Source organism: Podarcis filfolensis, assembly GCF_964270895.1.
Source record: "Podarcis filfolensis genome assembly, chromosome: 1".
Taxonomy (NCBI): domain Eukaryota; kingdom Metazoa; phylum Chordata; class Lepidosauria; order Squamata; family Lacertidae; genus Podarcis; species Podarcis filfolensis.
Genome location: NC_139604.1, coordinates 102,699,415 through 102,720,850, shown reverse-complemented (window position 1 = coordinate 102,720,850; position 21,436 = coordinate 102,699,415). Strand labels below are relative to the sequence as shown.

Genomic DNA, 21,436 nt, shown 5'->3' with positions numbered 1-21,436 from the left:
CCCAATCACTGTTGCACAAACTACTTTAATGGATAAAAACCGAGTTGTGCTACTTGCAAAACTGAGCTAAGTTTCAAATCAACAATGTTGCTTCCTTCTAAACAGGCTAAACCTGTGTGTTCTAGCCTAACTGCAGACTTTATGCCCAAAGCTCATGATTAGGACAGGAATGCTTAGACAAAGTTAACGTGGGAATTCCCTCCAGGCTCTAATCAGAAATGCAACATTTAACCATGGGTTATTGCTGCTCGATAAGTAGGCAAAGAATTGCAAAACTAGGTTGAGTTTCATATACACTGGATTTTTAATGGAAAACATTCTTCCAGGCTGGTTAATGCTGCTCTTTGACTCCTAGGATTTTTTTAAAAAAATTATTTTGAGTCCTCTCAAAAAGCAAACTGTTCTGAGCAGAATTATGAAGGCTAAAATCAGCAAAATGAGCAGCTTTCATCATTTTATACACACACCTAGCTACACACTAGATAAACTGGTTGGACAGCAACATTTAATTGCCACTTGTGAATTCTATATAGGTGTCAAACAAAGGGTGATTTACAGAACGTCATTTGGAGAACAGAGAATTAGTGGAGGTACAGGAAGCTTACAGTACTGTTCACATTAAACAAGTGTGTGAAGAAGCCCAGATAATGCTGAGCAATACACTTCATATTTCAGGTTTTTGTATTGCTCATTGAATACTAGAACTGTGCACTGGACACTTAAGACGAAGAGTTATTTCTACTTCAGCATCTCTTGATACACAGGTAACAGTGTAGCTCACAATCGCCTCAAGCTGTTACAATAGCAGGAGAGATTAAGAAGTGGAGGAAGAAGGAAAAAAGAGTGGAAATGAATACCTGGATAACAGGCCAGTTGTTCCATGTTCTGAATGCAGTTTAGAAATACATTGCTGCTGGGATAACGTGTAACAGGACTGTAGAAGTTAAGAGCTTTAACGAAATACACTTGGGGAAAGCCAGCGTAAAAAGAAAATTGTGGTTGCTACCTATCCTAGTACTAAAAGAAAGCAATATTAACTGGGCAAAACAAAAAACAAGGAGGGGGTGATTAGCTTTGGTAAAACTGCATATACTTAAATTACTGTTTTTAGCCCTGAGGGCTCACTGGAAGGACAGATCCTGAAGCTGAGGCTCCAATACTTTGGCCACCTCATGAGAAGACTCGACTCCCTGGAAAAGACCCTGATGCTGGGAAAGATTGAGAGCACAAGGAGGTGATGACAGAGGATGAGATGGTTGGACAGTGTTCTCGAAGCTACCAGCATGAGTTTGATCAAACTGCGGGAGGCAGTGAGACAGGAGTGCCTGGCGTGCTCTGGTCCATGGGGTCACGAAGAGTCAGAGACGACTAAACAACAACAAAATTACTGTTTTAGGTTTGAACAGTATCCTTGGGTATATCGCAGATAAACTGGGCCGGGGGGGACGGGGACAGACAGGACGGGACAGTGATACTTTAACTGCAAACCTATTCTCTTGAGAGTAAGCCCCTTAGCAATCAATATGCTTACTTCAAAGTAGGATTGTGCCATCCACTAATTTAAAGACTCACTTATTAACATGATTTATAGGTTTTTTAACACACAAGTAAACTTGAGAACTGTGCTGTTCATAAAAATTGTGGACTTCCTTAAAAACTGCTTTTTGTTAAGAAATAGCAGCTGCGGTAACAAAGATGGGGGCCACCTGGTCCAGCTAAAGAGAATTGGAAAGCAATTAAAGCAAAAACTGTGGGGGGGGGGGGAATCTATTGAATGACTAAAGAAAACATGGAAAACAGTCCTGATACGGCAAAACTTAAGTCACTTGACAAAACAAACAAGGGGAAATTATGGTTTTAATTATTTGGGTCCATTTGGAATAAAGGTATGAATAAACTGCAGGGTTATTCTGAGTTAAGCCTCTTGTGGTTGTAAGATAGTTCCATTTGTGATTCATACATGTTATGCATTTGAAGTTGTCGTATTTGCCTTATTAACACTAATCAAATATGGTTACATATTGGTAACTGGAAAGTTTTAAGACTTGTTAAATTTGTTTGGCTTTTAAGGTGCTACAGAACTTGCTTTTGTATATTCTGAAACTAAATTGATGCCACGCATCTGAAACACCAAGAACTTACGGTATTAGCTTTATAGCAGTCTAGACTTATATACATGTTTTTAGTGAAGTATAAAACTGTAGTGTCTGTTTGGTTTCCTGTCAGTCAACATAGTTCATATCATACATTTCTAAAAGATTCAAAAGCAACCACACCCTGACAGATTTGCATTAAGTGGCTTTGAAAAGAAGACTTGCCGTAAAATGGTAATAAAAACTGCTAGCTGTGAAGGTTCACATCAGTGAAACTTGACAGGGCCAGCAAATTAAATCCTTTAATAGGACCAAATATTGTAATGTGGCGATTCTCACATTATACAGAACTTCCTAAAGCTACATGGTTAAAAAAAGAATGAAGGCAGTTTAGGGGTGAAGGTATGGTGTGAAACCTTTTTTTGTAGTTCACTGCAGTCCTAAAATTGTAATAGAAAAGATTTATTGCAGCCTATTTTGCCTTGAGTAAATTGCCTTGAGTAAATATCTCCAGTTACAGACTTGTACCAGGATGGAACAATTTTCTAAGGATTTTCCTTTGGAAATGCAAGATAGCAGTGGAAACTCACAAATAAAATGCAAACCAGTAAAATATAGTACTGTACGTTCATTCCTCCTCAAGGAAGAACCTGTTAATTACTTTGATGATTCTCTGAAAAGATCAGAACCTTATCTCTTAATTCAGATTTTAATACAACCAAATATGGGTTTATAGAATGATTACTATACATAAAGGTTCACATTTTTATTATTATATTTTGCATGTCACTCTTATTTGGAAGATTTTAACATTTAAAATTAGAAAAGAAAGCAAAACAAAACAAAACACCTTAGCTCAGTGAGGCTTATTTCTGAGTACAGTGGTATCTCGGGTTACATATGCTTCAGGTTACAGACTCTGCTAACCCAGAAATAGTACCTCGGGTTAAGAACTTTGCTTCAGGATGAGAACAGAAATCGTGCTCCAGCGGCGCAGCAGCAGCGGGAGACCCCATTAGCTAAAGTGGTGCTTCAGGTTAAGAACAGTTTCAGGTTAAGAACAGACGAATTAAGTACTTAACCCGAGGTACCACTGTAGACAGAGATAGAATTGTTCTTTTGAGTTCTTTATTGCTAGCTCTGGAAAAGTTACAAGCTTTCCTGCCTAATGTCCAACAATAGAGAAGCCATTACTCTGCAGCAGACAGGTTTAAACATAGTACATTCACTCCCAGTTATCTCTGAAAGTACTTTCTCAAAGCTGTTACTTGTGGTTACTGTGGAACTGCTCATAGCTATAACACTGTAAATCTAAACACAGCAACTGATGTAAGTAGGTTAATCGTTGAGCAATGAAGAAATGACAAAGCTTTCCAAAACCACCATTTTATTCGTACAGAGTAAAATACATCAGATAGTGAGCATTCCATTTTCAGCCCATAATCCAGAGCCATTAACAAGTTGGTTTTCACCAGACATTCTGGCCCGAAGTCGCAGAATTAGGAATTCTAAATAGAGCTAATCTCTCTCTGCTAAAGCGACAAGGTGTGTATCAATCTCTGCTTCTGTAAGGATCCTAAAAGAGGAGTGAAAAGAATGAAAACTATTAATTTTGCGCCTCAAATAGCTGTATTAAATACAAAATTAGAAAATTCAGTTGAGAAATGTTTTCATAATAGGAAATCTATTTTTGTGCTCTTGAAGGCCTTCATCAAAACATGAACATTTTATAAAACTGTTTTGTGGTACCTCTGAGGTTTTACTTGTTTTGTTTCTTTTGGTTTAGTCTCTAGCTTTGTGGTTTGCTTCACAGAGGCTTTGGAAACAGCAGCTGCCAAGCTTTCCTGAAGCCTAGCACAATCACAAGGATGAGCCCCGTTACCAATCTCCCAAGTCTGGGAGAAGGACAGCAGCTTATGCCTGCAACTGCACTGGGCTTCATAGTGCCATGAAGCAGGAGGCTTGCTACTTCCAAGCATCTCTGAAGCCCAGTGGGATTTCTACTGAGATCCTGCTCTTCCCCAAGACAGGAGAGAAGCAAGGCCAGTGGCAGCCACAAATTATAGCCGTCTACTAAGCTGTGAAAACTGCCGCCCTTCAAAGCACTAATGAGCCACTTTTTTCTTGCTCTTAGTCAGGCAACGCCAACCTTCGGCCCTCCAGATGTTTTGGACTACAATTCCCATCATCCCTGACCACTGGTCTGGTTAGCTAGGGATCATGGGAGTTGTAGGCCAAAACATCTGGAGGGCCGCAGGTTGGGGGTGCCTGCTCTCAGTGAATAGTGTTCAATACACCAAGATAGTGTTAAAGTAAGGAGTCAGTTCTGTGTACCAAGGATAATAAATTAAAACAAGGGGAAGCGCTGGTGTTTCTGTTAATGAAGCACCATGCTATGCCTGGTTCAAGGCTGCAGATTCTCTCAACAGATGCCCTTATATTGTTGCCACTCATGATGCTGGCATTGCAACACTTTTCTCTTGACAATCTCCCACTGCTAATTCAGGGATGCTAATCTCTTTAAGAAGAGGAGGAGAAGTTTGGATTTGATATCCCGCTTTATCACTACCCGAAGGAGTCTCAAAGAGGCTAACATTCTCCTTTCCCTTCCTCCCCCACAACGAACACTCTGTGAGGTGAGTGGGGCTGAGAGACTTCAGGGAAGTGTGACTGGCCCAAGGTCACCCAGCAGCTGCATGTGGAGGAGCGGAGACGTGAACCCGGTTCACCAGATTACGAGTCCACTGCTCTTAACCACTACACCACACTGGCTCTTTAAACCTTGTTATACTCCAGTTCTGAGCCAGTGGGTGAATTTAGCAGCGTGTATAAACAATGCATACCCTAGGAAGTGAAATATGCAAGGAACACAGCAGCTCCTCAAGTACTTGGCCACATCCCAAATAGCAGTTACAGGCACGTGTACTTATCCATGCAATCGTATACAGTAAAATGAAACGCTCTAGAACTCCAGTGCAAGGGATGAGGGTTTATTCAAGGAAGTCATCCTATACGCGCAAGCACTTCTGCCCGCACAAGAGGACTTCCCCTCCCTCTCCTCTTCCAGTCCCCCCAATCTGTTCTGGAAGGTTGGGGAAACCACCAAAACAGATTTGGGAGGTGCATGGGGGAGAGGATGCAGTGGAACATCCATTGTGCAAGCAGTAGCCCTTGTGCCAACAGGATGACCACACTGGATGGAACTATGAGGTCACACCTAAACTGTCTCATTAAGAGAACGAAATTTAGTTGTGCATAAGCAAAAAGGAAAAGTTCTGCATTCACTCTTTACCTGAATTTAGGATTATCAAGTGTGACAACTCCTACTTCTATTTCAGAAGGTTTGAAGTCAATGGACAAAACAGTAGAGAGGCAGGTTATTGCTGTCTAGAATTGAAATATATAGGAGACATTAGAAACACAGCATATAAAATCAAAATTAAAAATACCACTTTGACATTCAAAACTTATCTTTCACTTCTGCTAAATTTATGCCCTGTTCATGCAAAGCTGAATTAAGAATATTTCAAATGCTGCAGAGTTCTAGCACACTTTAAACTTCTCTGTTGAAGAAGCTGTGAATATGACTATGCCAGCAGTCATTCCTTGCAGTTGGGATTTGTTAAGACAGCTGTGTTTCTAGCAACGTTCAAAGCTAAAAGTCCGACGCTGCAGTGTACAGCAACTTACTTTCCAATTTTAGAGTAGCCACTATAGTTGAGGAAAGGAGTGAGCCTTTGTGGGGTGAAGTCAAACTATTTGAAGGTTGCATGTTGCTAATATAATGTTGTCAAAGTGTTTTGACGAAGGCAAGATCAGTCTAGAAAGAAGTGGACACCTGAAGCACAAAATTCTTAAAAATTTAATGTCACCGAGTATCAGCCCCACCAATCTATTGCTCAATACACACATGGAACAATTGTGGTGCTAATACAGAGATGTGAGAATGAGGGATGGTGGGAGGGGGAGACACATTGAAAATGTGGGGAAAGCTTTCCCCATTCCCTCTTCCCTACTAGGACACTGGTTTAGCATTACTGCCTACCCAATAAGCCAACTACACAGGCATTGTTACAGAAAGTGGATACCTAGGAATGTGCAAGAAAAATTAGGCCTTTATCAGTGGGCACCCCACTTACTAGGACTTTTCAGCCAGTGATTTCAACTGTCCTCTGCTCCCCAGTGCCACAACTAAAATTAAAGTACTAGCAACTTAAGGCATGAAATTAAACAGGCAATTGGGGGTGGGATGGGATTTTTTGGCTTTTGCAGAGCAGACTTGTGAAAGGTTAAGCAAACATTTTGACTATAACTCAGATGTTTTGACAATAACCATACGGAAAAACTAGAGTGGGGAATGTATGTCACTGTCCCCCATCAAACTCAAATAAGGACTGTCCACCTCTTTGATGCCAAACAAAATTTGATGTACATTTGACTTACCTCCACGGTCTGTTCAAATGTCCAGTCCAATTTTTTCTTCACTTTCTTTTCAAGAAAGCTAGTTGATTCTGTCTGTTTGACTCCTGCAGCTGTAGCCTTAAAACCACAGTAGTATCCTGCTGGATCACACTTGTATACCTGAGGATTGTTTTCTTCATCAATGCCAATCAAAATCATGCCTTTGGGGGGAAAATGTTTGTTTTTTTAAAATGAGTGGAATTCTCCTTTCTCATTCAATGGCTTCATTCTATTCTAGTCAATCTCTTATTACTCTAACAGGCAAAACATGCAGCATTCCACTTGCCATGGGCAGTGTGCAACAAGATCTCTGGCAAGTGTGATGCCTTAATCCCAGCTCCAAAGCTCAGAGGTAGGTGGAGAATTGTCCAGACAGTTGCTTGATGATTTTCACGAACCTCTGAGCTTCAGAGTTCGGATGAAGTCTGGGGGATGTTTGGCAACTGCATGGTCAAAGCACCTCAGAAAAGGAGGCTCCAGAGCAGCAAAAGTGGACAGGGGAAAGGTTCATTACTGCTCCTGTTAAGGGTTTGGGGCACCTTCAAGCAGTAACTAATGGTACAGGCTTTTCAACCTCTTTGCAGGAAAGACATGCTTGGGGGGGGGGGGTGTTGAGTGGCGCTGCTTCCAAGTTGGCATGTTTCCTCATAGTTTTCCCTTCAGAAACGGTGTCGGGAGGTAGAATGACAGATGGGGACTAGTTTTTAGCTTGGCCAGCCAAGGACTGTAGACCTCCATGCACAACTCATTAACAAATGGCTCACCTATATCTGCACAACAGACAATTCATTAATTGCATTAGACTGCAGGCCCAACGCTACACTGAATCACTAGAGAAAGGGTTGCCTGCTTCTTAAACTTGATTGTTTATTTTGCAGGACCTAAACCCCATGATGCCAATTTTAAAGGTGAAACTGTTTTCTATTTTAGAACGTAGTTTGAAATATATTCCCTTTTTCAAAATACGTTTTTCTTAAAATGCCAACTTCCAAATTTGAAAAAAGGGATAGGAAAAAAACCAAAACAAGCTCTTCTTGAACATCTGCAAAGCATCTTGCATTGCAATCCAGTTTTATTCGAAAGTAGAGATTGAGAAAAATGTAACTGCATTACATGGAAGTAACTTTCTTTCAGAGTGTCTTGCAACAATATTACCTGAAACCAGATTCCTTAAGAGCAGGTACTTCCAATAAATCAGTTTCTCAGTAAACAGGTCACCCTGAAAGTACTTCCAAGCATAAAATCTAAGTTGGATACAGTGTTTTTAAAAAATGCTCAAATACCTAAAATCGATTTCATTTGATGCTTTTCAAATACATATCTATCAGTCACGACTAGAAGGTTGTGTAGAATATGTAGTATTGGCACAAGACATAAGCAAATCTGTTGCATAACCTAATAATCTCAAGGCAAATCTGAATAAAGGGAAGACTAAGATAAGGCTAGTTGGTAGGTCCCAAAATCTAGAGCAAAAACACCTAGCAACAGGACCTAGTAACCTTGATGCATACTAAGATGCAGCATGAAATTCTTTTCACCAGTTCATTTGACAAGCAGATTGTACCTTCTGTTCTAACTCAGCTTCAGCAGATTAAATTACTGCCTTTGTAATCTTATCTGTGTTTTTGTGCAATTTACAGGCAGCTAACCAGTGACAAATTGGAATGACCCTTGTTCCATTTTCCTCAGAGATACAAAGCACAAGTATCTGTTTGAGAAACTGTCTCCCTTCTTCAGTGGGATGAGGTTGTAGGTGAGATGAAGACACTGCTCCTGGGCAAAGGGATCAGGATTTTCCTGTGAGGTTTAAGCTTTCCAGGTTTCTGTATTGACAGCCTTTAAATACCATCATGAAACAAATTCATGAGAACCACGCAGAACCACAATGGGGTTGAATTACACTTTGCTCCATTCAGAAGCAGCATCTTCTGAGCAGTATCCATCCCACTGATGTCCATGTGCACAATATTTCAGCCTTAGCATCCCAAAAGTTCTGAAATGTTACTTTCAGTTTATATTTTATATACTTACAGCAACCAAGAGGCCTCATTTCAGCATTTTGTGTGTAGACCTGAGAAATGTCTGCAATCCTTTTACACAGCATGTCCACTGGAATGTCATAGCCATACTTATACTTCCAGTTCGCAGCCTCATAGCGGGCTCTCTGCACCTGGGACCTACTGTCAGCTGACATAAATAAAGAAGTGAAATCATTCCCATGCTTCATGTAGTCAATGTAGTTTCAAGAAAAAAGCTATAGGCAACTCCCCATTTACGCATGTTCAATATGTGAGCTACAGTGCATATACACATCACGCCGAACCCGGAGTGACCCCAAAACATTACAAAAAGAGGCAGAATTGGGTATTTGTAGGCTTTTTTCAATGGTGTTTCAACTATATGTGATTTCACTTAAACATGTGGTGCCTAGAAACATAATTCCCATGTAAATTGTGAATTGCTTGTACAGCTGTACCTTGGTTCGCAAACGCCTTGCGACTCAAACATTTTGGCTCCCGAATGCCGCAAACCCGGAAGTGAGTGTTCAGATTTGCAAATGTTCTTTGGAACGCGAATGTCTGAGGCCGCTTCTGATTGAGTGCAGGAAGCTCCTGCAGCCAATTGGAAGCCGTGCCTTGGTTTTCGAAACTCAAACGGATTTCCAGAACAGATTCTGTTCAAGAAACAAGGTACGACTGTACTTAAAATCTGAATACAAAACTAATTTGAAATATTTCTCCTACACCTCCCGTAGACTGGATTAATAAAATAATTTATACCACCCTCTCCCCTCCCAGGGATATCTGTGCAATATGCAAAGGGTGAGGTGACGAAAAAGTTTCCCATTCAGAAATCGGTAAGACTTGCTTACTTTCAGAGGCAGGACTAAATCAAATGCCTCTGGCTCATAACAATTCACTGGATATTAACAAGAAGTATTATATTTTGACTCCATATCAACATTGTACATCATCATCCATTTGCTCTCCAGGTAAGTAATTTTTATACCTGTCATTCCTGTCATTACGCAGCCAATGTTTTCAGTTATTCTGAATAAGTGAGTCACTGTGCGAGAATCCAGCAGCTTGTCCTAATGGAGAAAGCCAAAGAATAGTTTTAAACAATATTCTGCTCAGCCAAATGAAGGTTTCCACATTAAGAAAACAAAAAGAACTAAAAAGTGTAGTTGTCACTAACACTGCCTTCAAACAACATCACTGTCCAGTACTATTAAGATGAAAATAAGATGGTGCAATGGAAAGCCTGAATGACCCTAACCAGCTTCTCTTTCTCTTCATCCCTAAATACCCTGGCTGGTGACAGCCAGACTGGGGTGGAAGTGAGAAGTGTTGACTGAGTTAGTCTATGGTGGGTTGAACTCTTCATAAGGCTTTGATTGACATCAGGATCAATCTGGCCACCATTCAAAAGATTTAAGAAAGCAATGCCCAGTGCCCACTTTGGGGCTGTGCATTCTGGAACTGCGATACTCTGCAGTGGGAGTGGCCTTACCCAAGTGTGTTTTCCCAAGAATTCAAAGCCTGATTCTTTATAAGCCTACTTATATGCTCCAGAGAATTCTGGTACTTTTAAGTAACGAGAATAAACAGCAGAGGAGTTAATTATGAAGGATCAACAAGGAAGCAAATTATCCAAGTGTATAATAATAAAAAAAGAATCAGATGCTCAGGATATTGCTACTTACAGGAACTTTCTTCTGTGTGACAATAACTGCACAGTCCTTTCCACGAACAGCTACTGATGTAAGGCCACCCTGGTTTATGGCCTTAAATGCATACTCTAAATGGTACATTAAACATAGTCAGGAGATTTGACAACAGTGCTACTTAGCATATACAGAAGCTCCCAAATGCAAACTCTGATTACTCATCTTCAGTAGTGCTTTATAGAAAGTGATACACAGCTTGAAATCTTTGTGGGCATACATTAGGGATTTTTTTCCATATTTCGATCTAAAGAGCATTTAACACAACCAAACTCCTATAGTTTTACATCTCTCATTCTACAGTTATGTGTTTTTGCCCATACTACCAGATACTTGAGTTAACTTTGCAATGCTGGAGTGTCCTGCTGCTAATCATAAAGTTCACACTCTCTCTTCACTTCACTTTTGCAAAAGCATCTGGGAGTTTACTTTTGTTTTTTAAGCTGAAACCCGTTCCAGTCCCCTGTCCCAATTATCGTAAATGTGCAACGAACAGGGTGATCTGATGCGAAAGAAATCAAGAGCGCCGAAACTTCAATAGTTGTTAAGGGAGGGGAATATTCAGCAAGTGCAACTTCGTCATGAAAAGGATAGCGATAATGCCCCCCCCGCCCTTCGCAAGCATTGAGGTGCATTCTCCTTTGCAGCAGACTCCTTTCGGTTTCGCTTTTAAACAAAGACAGCTTTTTCGCTGCGCGGTCCTCCCCTTCTTTCACAAGATGCCCAGGCACCTTGCACGGAGGAGACCCGTGACTGCCGCGTTCCTGGCACTTTCCCTCTTGCAGGCGGCTACGGGAGAGGCAGAGGCGCCCCGCATATCCATCACGTGCTCCCTCTTCTCAATACACGGGAGCGGGCGGCTGCTCCCCTCATTTTGCCCCTTTCCTCCGATGGGGCCGGAGCGAGGCGGGGCCCTGGGCCGTGACGGGGCAGTTCCTGCCAGACACTCACCTACTTGGTAGAGGCGCCCCTCAGGGGAGAAGATCGTGATATGCCGGTCGAAGCCGGCGCTGGAGCCTCGGGACATGGTCAGCGGGTGGAGGAAAAGTGGTCGTGCGGCGATGGGGGGGAACCGTCTGCGGACACAGCATGCAAGGGGCTGCTTCCAGGAGCCGCAGTTCGGGCAACGGGGAGTGCTTCCGGAGGTCACAGGTCCCCGCGCAGGCGCAGCCGGACAAGGCTGCCGCCGGGAGCGGAGCAGTCTCTCACACACATCCGGTCCGCTTTTGCTCCTTAGTCATTGTCTACAACGCGCAAGCGCAGCAAGAGCCAGCGGGCCGGAGAGTAGCTTAAAGCTTCTCCCACCCCACAGAGCTACTGCCAGACTTTCGAGCATGCGCAAAGACGAGGGTTCTTTCGTCTCCTTGGCTCCGCTATCTGAAGGGATGCGCGAAGCTCAAGCGGGCGCCTCCTGTGCCTGCGGAAAACTTCTATTCCGTGTGCAGGCAATTAAAACCCCCCTCCCTCGCAATAGCGCCCCCCAGTTTCTAAGGCCTGCACAGTGTAAAGGACCATCAAAATATCTGTCATAGTACGTGCCCATTTTAGTGAACGTAACTGAGGGCGAGATTTAAGGTTAGTCCCTTTTTAGGTAAAGGTACCCCTGACGACTCTGGGGTTGCGGCGCTCATCTCGCTTTATTGGCCGAGGGAGCCGGCATACAGCTTCCAGGTCATGTGGCCAGCAGGACTAAGCCGCTTCTGGCGAACCAGAGCAGTGCATGGAAACGCCGTTTCCCTTCCCGCCAGAGGAAGGTACCTATTTATCTACTTGCACTTTGATGTGCTTTCGAACTGCTAGGTTGGCAGGAGCTGGGACTGAGCAACGGGAGCTCACCCTGTCACAGGGATTCGAACCGCCGACCTTTGATCAGCAAGTCCTAGGCTCAGTGGCTTAACCCACAGCGCCACCCACATCCCATTAGTCCCTTTTTAATGATTCCTTATATTGTACTGTGGGCTGTTCATTGCGCCCCATTGATGAAAATCAGAAGCACCGAACCACCAACCCTTCTCTGGTGTATCTTTCTTGGAGGCTCACTTCATGGTAAAATGTGGTGGGACCCTGCAAATGGCATGTATATAACCCGAATGCCCTCCACCGCCTCTAGTAAAACCGCAGCAGCAGAAAGTCACAGAGGTGCCCAACTGAGAACTTGGGAGAATATGAGCAGTACTACTAAAGTAAGTGGGTAACACTTTCTTCATCATAAACCAAGAAATATTGGTGCAGAGAAGCACCTGTGTGGAGTTTCTGGTAAAGAAGTCATCAGAACAAAACATCTGAAATAGAGACATTGGTGAAAATCAGGAATATTTTTTTAACACAGAAATCAAAAATCAAAGATGATTTTTTTATTTTATTTTAAAATCGGCTATATAATATTCTCCACCATTTACAATACGTTATAGAAATAAAATATGAGTTGATAAGTTTCAGGGTTCGATCAAATGCAGGTCTCTTGCATCAGAACATGAATTCCATAATAGGTACATAGTATCTGCTTTATTTGAGACAACAGTATATTTTTGTTCAGAGAAATGCATCCTTTATTTCTGTTGAAGACAAAGCCATTTTGTAGGCACTTCATAAGAAGATCTTTCCAAGACGTTGTCATCATAGGGAATATGCCATGTGTTACCTGTGGTCTGCACGATTGTATCAAAATTCAATACAGACTGTTAAGTAAAGAAAGAGAAATAACTGTTAGTTTTTACTTCCTATAAAAATATATGTGTTGCACATCTCCCAACATACATTCACAGATATGTTTGGTAAGCAGAATAGGTACTACGGGAATAAAATCCCAAAGAAATTATTTTGGGGGATGGCCAGTAAATATTACACCCACTCCACATTACCAACTTAATCCATTGATGTTATAATTTAATCATATTTTAAATCAGTTTATTATTCTGTGATGATCACATGCAGCCATTTCCATTACTAAAACTAAATCAGCAGGAGGAGTGCATTAAAATAAAAAATACCTCAAACTTTATCCTCTTTCCTGGTATGTAGTCAGACAGCACCATCTGATGTCCCCGCTGCCATTTAAAGAACAGCCGTCGAGTTAGACTGTCAGAGAGACAAGCCTTATGATCACGTAATAGATCTCTGGTAACAAATCTACAGTGACTTCCTGAGTGAAGAGTGGCATAGAGCAGGAATGGATCATCTTCAGACCTTTAAAAAGAAGGTGGAACATCACACACTGCTAAACTGCTCAGGAGCTTATTTAAACTGTTCTCATTTGTTAATTATGAAGTTACAATGGTACCTCTGGATGCGAACGGGATCCATTCCGGGGGCCCCGGTCGCATCCTGAAGTGAACACAACCCGCGTCTGCGCGTTGCGATTCGCCGCTTCCGCACATGCGCGTGACGTCATTTTGAACGTCTGCACATGCGCGAGCGGCGAAACCCAGAAGTAACACGCTCCGTTACTTCCAGGTCGCCACAGCGCGCAACCCGAAAATACTCATCCTGAAGCTACTTTAACCCAAGGTATGACTGTACTAAGTTGCTTGACCCTTTCCTATCTACATTTTTAACATCCACATTTAAGAAAATAGTATTTTTAAAAATAGAAAACCATTGTCCTCTTTTCACTATAATCTGATACAATATAAGCTTGCAATCTAAAATAACTATCCAAACCAAAACATAAATGTAGCTAATTGTAAGTAGGAACTATCTTTCATCTATCAGATATAAACATAAAATAATTAGGCGTAGCTCTGCACAGCATGAGAAACAATCTATCATCCAAACTTTAATCACCAGGGATTTTTTTGTCTCTATTACAGGGATTTTGGGGGTGTTAGGGGAGGGGTAGTACCTCTGGTGGAGGAAACATCATGCTTCTGGGGCAGTTTGTCCACCTTTGGTCCCCACCCTGCGCTCTCACCTGTGGCTCCTAGAAGCTGTCAGCATGCAACAGCAGCCACACCCCAGTAATGGCTTTGATTGGTTAGTAAACCAGGTGAGGGTAGCTGGTGAGCCACAAACCCTCAGCATGTTAGGGACTTCCTGTGTATGCAAAAGACAAGCTCCAGTGGATTGAGCAGACAAGACCAATAGTGGTTTCTGCATGTGCTGCAGGGGGAAGTTAGGGGCAGCTGGGGCTTGTCAACCTGCGAAGGTAGCCCGTCTAAAAGAAGGAAAAAACTGATCCTAAACCTCCGCTGCCTTGTGGGATATCTTTGGGAGAAAAATAAGGCTAAGGAGTAAACCCTACACAAATCCAGAGTGGAGTCCCTAAGACTGTTGGATGGCAACTTGCCTCCTTCCAGCAACTTCTGCAGCCAAGCATATTGCTCTGCTTTCCTTTGGACCACATCAATGAGGCCGGGGGGGGGGGTATTTTTCTATGGGCAGCCCAGGACCTCCATACACACTGCCCAGGCTTGTGCCCTGGGGAGATCACTTCCCCAGAGACACACTCCACTGTCTCTCAAAACAGATAGAGGCCAACAACAGCAATTGCAGGGATGGCTAATGCATGGCCCTCAATTGCTGCAAGACTACAACTCCCATCCTCTGACAACTGGCCATGCTTACTAGGGCTCATGGAGTTGGTAGTCCAGTGACATCCAGAGGGCCACAGATTACCCACACCTGGTCTGCTGGATAGCTTTCAAAATTTAACCATTTAACAAAATTGTGTCTCTCAGTTTCACAGCGGATTTATTTTCAAAATTTTACAGAAGCACATTCAATTGTACTAAAATAAGGCAAGCTATTAAGGTTTATAGAGTTTTGCTGCAAAAATAACACCGTATGCTAATTCTGTGTTGTTTTATGACCAGAGGTAAAGCTTTGTTGAGTGCTCTTTGTTAAGCATTTCAGGATATTCTGCTTCTCTCTTGGCTTAACTGATTCTGGAATCAATTTTGGGCCCAATTCCAAGTGCCAGCTTTGACCTATAAAATTCTACACAACTAGAAACTTCAGTACCAGGTAGGATACCTACCAGCCCAAGCCTTTAATGGCGAAGACTGAGACACCTTCTACATGCACCTCCTCAATCTGAAGTTTAAATAATAACCATAAGAGAAAGGGCCTTTTCATTGTTTTCGGTCTGGTAAGCAATGCTGTCCCTAGTGAATCTCCCCTCCATTGCTGTCCTTCTGGTACACACACTCCAGCCTTTTAAGGCCATGTTATTTTAGCCCTTATTAGTGATTTAGCTCCTGTGATTTATACCGCATTTTAGTATGTTGGATTTTTTGTACTTGAGTTTTATGTTGAGCTGGATGTTTAAAGTCTATGACACTTTTTATTGTATTATGTTTTAGTACAACCTCCAGACTAGAGAACTCATTTTATGAGACACCCAGCAGACGTAAGTAATAAATAGTATTCAAGCTTCTCTTTTATCTTCTCTGTTTTGACAGACGCTTCCATGTGATGAGAAATGTAATTTTTCCCAGTGTGCATGTGAGCACTGCCAACACCTAATAGTAAATCAAGGCTATGTCCTAACACAAGATACAAGGTTGTAGCCAATGTTAATCATTGACCCATTGAAATTAATAGACATGGCTGAATTAGGCCCATTAATTTTAATGGGTATATTTTGAATTAGTTGGGTACAGCCCACTGTATCTGCTTCATTTCATTGTGTTTCCAGAATGAACTATACATGGATGTAAGGAGGAGAAAGTATTAGAGAAAGAGATTAAATGGATAATGAGAGGTGTTTGATCTTTCGGCTGAATGCTCAAGTCAACCTAATTTCTCTATCACAGGCTGCTCATCTAGCAGTTCTGGACAGTTTCGCCGATGCCAATTTGCTTGATCTTTTGGATGAGAGAGGCATGTTTTAACGAGCTCAGCTTAGTCTGATAAACACCTCGTCGGCTGCTTGGCCTTAATGGCTAGGATGGCACACTTACTGTGTTCAAATGTGGTTGGGAATACAAAGTAGCTGATCATTGATTAAATACCTACAAGGCAAAGCTGCACTACTGAACAGCGACAACAAAAGACCTGCATTTGTTTTATATTACCTTGGGCTGGGAAAAGGATTTAAATATTGCAGAGAAGTTCAAAATTAAGAAATGCAACCCATCAAGAATGTACTGCTTGTACAACTAAAAACATTTGCCTTAAATGATCAAACTCAGGGTCTGCTTGTCAAAGTGTCTTAAAGCTACAACCTGAATCTAGTACAGTATAAATGTTTCTGAAGATGACAGTGTTAAACATCAGAACATACAGGTTTTCAGTAAAGAAGAAGTGTGCTTTCTTCTGCAGAGCAGCCATATCATTTCTGTGCCACTGAGAAGATTTCTTCAGCATGTGTTTGCGCCCCAGTATAAGCATCCGTGGATTCTGCTGTGCTAGGTAGCTGACAACATTCAGCAGCTATGGGAAGAAAGAAAAAGAAGCAGCAAACATTCAGTGAACCAGAATTAAAGACAATGAAGACATAAACAAGCTTCTAATACATGGACCACATCTTGCATTCTTGTATTTCTAGCTTAATACTGGATAACACATTGTCCTCTATGGTCAGATCTGAACCTCTGAATTATTGCAGGCCACTGCTGAAGCTGAAATTACATTTAACAAATAAGCCCTTAGCACAGGGAGGCGGGTATCTCAGGCTCAAGGACCAAATACAGACCTTTCTATCTGGCCAGAAAACCACTCCCTAGGCTACATACTCTCCCAAGCCAAACCCTCACCAGCCTACTATCCAAAGATAACATTTACTCTTCCCACTTTTGCTTCTGATCATTGGCTTATGATGCCCTCTCACACCACAAAGGTTGTCCAGAAGGGAATGTGTCCCTTGAGCTGAAAAAGGTTGCCACCCCAGCCTTAAGAGAATATAGGCTGAATATTTAGAAAAAATATAGGTGCCTACACTTCTTCCTTCACTTGCCACTGCAGTTAAACTCCCACCTTCTCATATTTTTGGCTCATATTTTGGTTCTCTCCCCTTGCATTCCTACCATCATCCACCCTCAATATCCTGGGGTGGGGGGGAGAGACTGCATTGAAACTGTAGAAATGGTTAGGAGTTGGCTGGCAGTGAAACACAACAGGAAGCCAAAGTTATAATAGGAAGGGAGGGTTGGAAGTTGAATCACAGCAAGGATGAGCACAAAGCCTGGGCCAGCTCACATTTCCGCCACAAACAGGGCGAGGTTGGCCCAGCTTGAACTAAGAGTACCTCCCAAGATGTCACACCGCATTTTGGGAAGCCAGCTGTGCTAGAAGCAGCACAAAAGTCCAGATTTGGACATTGCTTCTAGCATAGCCCTTGAATTGTGTCGCTTCTGCCTACCCCATCTGTATGGTCAAACTGGCCTTGCGCAAAAGCAGTAGTCCTGTTTGAAGAAACCTAGCTTGGCCCTATCTAAACTTTGAAAGCAGTCTTCAAAAGCCTGATTACCAATGGAAAAGACCTGTGATCACTGTGGAGTACCTGAAAACAAATCCTGCAAGAATTCAGGATGGCAAAAAGCTATCCGTACTCAGATAAATAGGAAATTCTGTGTTCTTGCTTTGTTTTAGAACCACTGAATGCCTCCTTCTACCTGTTTCCTTTTATAATAGTCTGCCTCTAATTTTAGGTGTGGATATTACTGTGGTGGTCTATACATAGCTATAATGAGATTTCCTGTCTGGTTATACTACTCCCACATATAACTGCTTCTTAGAAAAAGAACACACAAGAGAAACCACTTTCTTTTAGTCATAAAGAAAACTGAATGGTTAGAATGGTTCAAATGGTTTGAATGAGTGGATCTTAAAGCAAACGTTTCTTGCTTTACAATTGCACATATATTCTCCCTTCCAATCACCAAATAATAGTTAATAATTATTTCCAAAAGGCAAAAACTATATTTTTGGGTGTCCAACACACTGCAGATTTCTCATTACCATTGACCTGATCCAGCAGGTCTCTTCTTACATTCTAATGTTAAGATCAGGCCCCAAATGACACACTGCTAAAATCTTTCTAAAGTCTACTTCTAGATCTTTAAGGAAAACATAAAAGCCCACAATAAAAGGGAAAAAGAAACAATTTCGCTGTGCTGTTTCTTTATATTCATCAGGCTATGTCTGAAAGCTTCCACTCACTTATAGCCCAATCTTCAAACGACTGAATCAAAGAAAAATGTTCCGAGAAATGGCTGGCACTCACACTAGTCAAATGCTAAGGGCTGTTGCTTTAGAATAGAAAATATTCAAAGCTCAATGGGACAATCTGTTCTTAAGAAACGCAATGGAAGTTCATTTTAAAATGTGAAATGGTCTGCTTCTTTTCTGTTGAGAATATGAACCTATGGAGAAAAATATAGTAGCTGAGAAAGGGGCTCTGGCCAAATGTGAAAAATGGAAGGGACTGAGGTGGGGCAAGCAGCAGGGCACATGGGCCAGCTAACACATAAAAAAAGATAAAAGCAGAAAGACAAAACAGATGAAAACCACAACATATCATAGGTGATAGTACTTCATGAACTCCCATGTGGCTGCTTCCAGAAAGCACCAATGCAGGCCAAGTGTAAGGACTCTAGGAGTGGTTCAGCAAATTTTTCAAACACAATGTGAATACAGATATAACATATTTTTGAGGAGATGCTGCAATTCTTTATACCCTGGTATAATATTGCATTCATATTCCCTAAAAAACAACAACACTACCCTGAGCCAGCATCCAATGGGTATACCTGGGGATCAGTACTGGATTTGTCAATATGATCTTGGAAGCATTTGCCTTTTTAAACTATATTATTCATTGTTAAACCTATTACCTGCCTTTCACCAACAGGTCCCAGGGTGGGTTAAAATAAAAAACAGTTAAAATAGATTATAATCCCAAGAATAAGGTAGGCCCTGAAAACACTTTTCTGGTGTCAAAGGCCAGGCTAAAAAGGTGTGTCTTCAGCATTCGCTGAAAGCTGTACGGTGGTACCTCTGGTTACAAATGCTTCTGGTTACGAATGCTTTAGGTTACAAGCTCCGCTAACCCGGAAGTAACTGCTCCTGGTTGTGAACTTTGCCCCAAGATGTGAACGGAAATCATGCCGCGGGAGACCCCATTAGCGAAATCGCACCTCAGGATCAGAACAGTTTCAGCATAAGAACAGACCTCCAGAACGAATTAAGTTCGTAACCAGAGGTACCACTGTATAGTGAAGAAGCCAGGCACACCTTGGTGGGGAGGGAACAGGCATTTATGTTTTAAATTTTGCATCCTGCACTCATTTAAAAGCAATTTGCATCAAACAATAAGAGTAAAATCAGAAAACTGAAACCTGGATTGCAGGGTTGACAAAACAAATGTGTAGCTGCACTTGAGGGCCTTATTTTTACCCTGGCACTAGTAACACTGCACACTTGTAATCTCTCTGAGCCATCTGATCAGCCATTCTCAGAGACTTGTCAATATTTTTTGTGCTTTCCAGTTTCTTCTGAATTCTCTCCTCACGTCATAGATCAATAAGATCCAGGATGCTTAGCAGGCTTCCATGGCACGTCAAGCACAAATGGTCAATTTAGAAAAACCAAGGGGAAACTAGAAGAAATGATTTGCTTTTCAGGAATGAAGTAAATTGTGTGATTATACTAGGTAACTAGGGCCTGTGCCCCTGCTCACTGCACTCACCAACTCCACCTACCTGCCACAATCTCCTTCACCAAAGTCACCCACTGCCTCACTTTTATCTCACTTAAGCCACCTGCTGCCTCCCTTCAGTCCTCATTGAAGCTACTCCTCGCCAAAGCCACCCACCCCGTTCCTTTACTTCTCATCAAAGCCACCCAACCACCTGCCTGCCTCCATCACCAGTTCTATTGACGTCTCCTCACTCTCTGATTCTGCTGTGATGGTCCAAAAATGCTGACAGCCCCATTTGCTGTCACACTGTAGTTCACAGCAGCTAAGGAAACTACAGCATGACAGTATTCATACATTTTTTTAATGTATAGATTTTTTAAAACAGCCCTGGAAGCTTACAGTGAAGGGCAGGTAAGAAAACTAATTTTAAAAAATACTTTAAATAATGCAACCTTTAAAAAAGGGAGAGGGGAAAAAAACTTAATTAGCAAAAGAAGTGCAGACAATCAAATTCAATAAGAAATGCTTGAAACAAATGTGAAAATGTGTGTTTGTGTGTGTGTGTGTGTGTGTGTGTGTGTGTGTAAGAGAGGTGGTGAAAGAAGAAAGGAACTCAAGAGGAAAAGGTGGAATTGGCAACTTGAATGCATCCCCTGAACAGCTGGGTAATGCCCAAGCATGTTGACAGTGTGGTGAAAATTCCCCTGGTTTTTTTAGATGGTTGCATCGCTACAAAGAAAGTCTGTCAGCATTGTGAATGGCAAATATGAATTCACATGCACAAAATATGCTTTGTCCAAGTTCACATGATACCAAAAGGTACCTTGTAATATTGGCTTTTGCCTTAATATTTCAAAAGTTTAGGTGCCTCTCCAAGTTTTTTGCGCAGATAATACTTGGGTGTTTTCTCAGTCCTAGCACCCCACCCTCGCTGTTCCTCCTTCCTCAATGGTCAAGGTGACACCACCGATGGGCTCCTGCACAGGGCCCTCCCCAAATCTTGTTAGTCTGTTGGCAGAAGAGGAATAGTGATTCATTTACCTTATTTGCTTTTGAATCCTGCCCCACCTTGCACTGAGGCATTCAAGTTAGAATGTAGATATAAAAATATCCCATTAAAATATATAACGTTCACACTTGGTTCAAAGGCTGACTGTTTCTCCCAGATGTTTACTGAAACATGCTTCTGGTTAGCACTGCAACATGGAATTCTAAGAGCATAGATGAATCATCCAAAGTTGATGATGAGCAGGTGAAGCGAAGACCCACCAGTATGAGTGGAGTAGATTAGGCAGAGTGGCCATGACTGACTCATGGTCACTCAGTTAATTTCATAGCCAAGTGGGGACTTGAACTCTGGTCTTCCAGGTCCTAGTCTGACCCTCTCACCTGGGGGTCAGCAAGGTTTATCTTGCCTGGGCCAGATCGGTCCCATGGAGATCCCTCCGTGGGCCAGATTGTGAGTGCATGCGCCCACAATTTTCACCATCTTCACACGCACAGACGTGATTTTTGGTACTGTGGAAGCGAGTCCCCACGCTGCGCTGGTTTAGTGCAGTGCACGAGCGGGCGGCT

General features: G+C 42.1%; 2 protein-coding genes and 1 long non-coding RNA gene across 4 annotated transcripts in view; 1 reads left to right on the top strand and 2 right to left on the bottom strand.

Moving 5' to 3' along the window:
* Window positions 1-3,463: 3,463 nt before the first annotated feature.
* PSMA6 (proteasome 20S subunit alpha 6) lies at window positions 3,464-11,456 on the bottom strand. Its single transcript, XM_083620440.1, has 7 exons — window positions 11,233-11,456; window positions 10,261-10,355; window positions 9,564-9,645; window positions 8,586-8,741; window positions 6,537-6,715; window positions 5,386-5,480; window positions 3,464-3,669 (listed from the first exon to the last, which is right to left on the bottom strand). Exons 1-7 carry the CDS (start codon window positions 11,306-11,308, stop codon window positions 3,612-3,614), a joined length of 741 nt encoding a protein of 246 aa, XP_083476566.1. The 5' UTR covers window positions 11,309-11,456; the 3' UTR covers window positions 3,464-3,611.
* A 125-nt stretch (window positions 11,457-11,581) lies between these two features.
* Window positions 11,582-17,188, top strand: LOC310766383. 2 transcript variants are annotated; one of them, XR_014550118.1, is made up of 5 exons: window positions 11,582-11,856; window positions 12,316-12,464; window positions 15,582-15,628; window positions 16,543-16,758; window positions 17,060-17,188. It is a non-coding gene; the product is annotated as an uncharacterized lncRNA (long non-coding RNA). The 2 variants fall into 2 exon arrangements; XR_014550119.1 differs by lacking the exon at window positions 17,060-17,188 and having other exon boundaries at window positions 12,392-12,464; window positions 16,543-16,683.
* PRORP (protein only RNase P catalytic subunit) overlaps window positions 12,768-21,436 on the bottom strand; it is a 46,714-nt gene continuing 38,045 nt past the window's right edge. Inside the window, exons 6-8 of the mRNA XM_083614923.1 lie at window positions 16,505-16,653; window positions 13,272-13,467; window positions 12,768-12,959 (exon numbers count right to left, since the gene is read on the bottom strand). Coding sequence (XP_083471049.1) covers window positions 12,831-12,959; window positions 13,272-13,467; window positions 16,505-16,653 — 474 coding nt within the window. The 3' untranslated portion in view covers window positions 12,768-12,830. The remainder of the gene's footprint in view (window positions 12,960-13,271; window positions 13,468-16,504; window positions 16,654-21,436) is intronic.

Bases quoted from the DNA above. Each gene is read 5' to 3' on its own strand.
- PSMA6 (XM_083620440.1), bottom strand. From the start codon at position 11,308: ATGTCCCGAGGCTCCAGCGCCGGCTTCGACCGGCATATCACGATCTTC. The intron at 9,646-10,260 runs GTAAGTAGCAAT...TTTCTCCATTAG, and splicing joins TCACACAGAAGAAAGTTCCT to GACAAGCTGCTGGATTCTCG. The intron at 5,481-6,536 runs GTAAGTCAAATG...TTTCAATTCTAG, and splicing joins CATTTGAACAGACCGTGGAG to ACAGCAATAACCTGCCTCTC.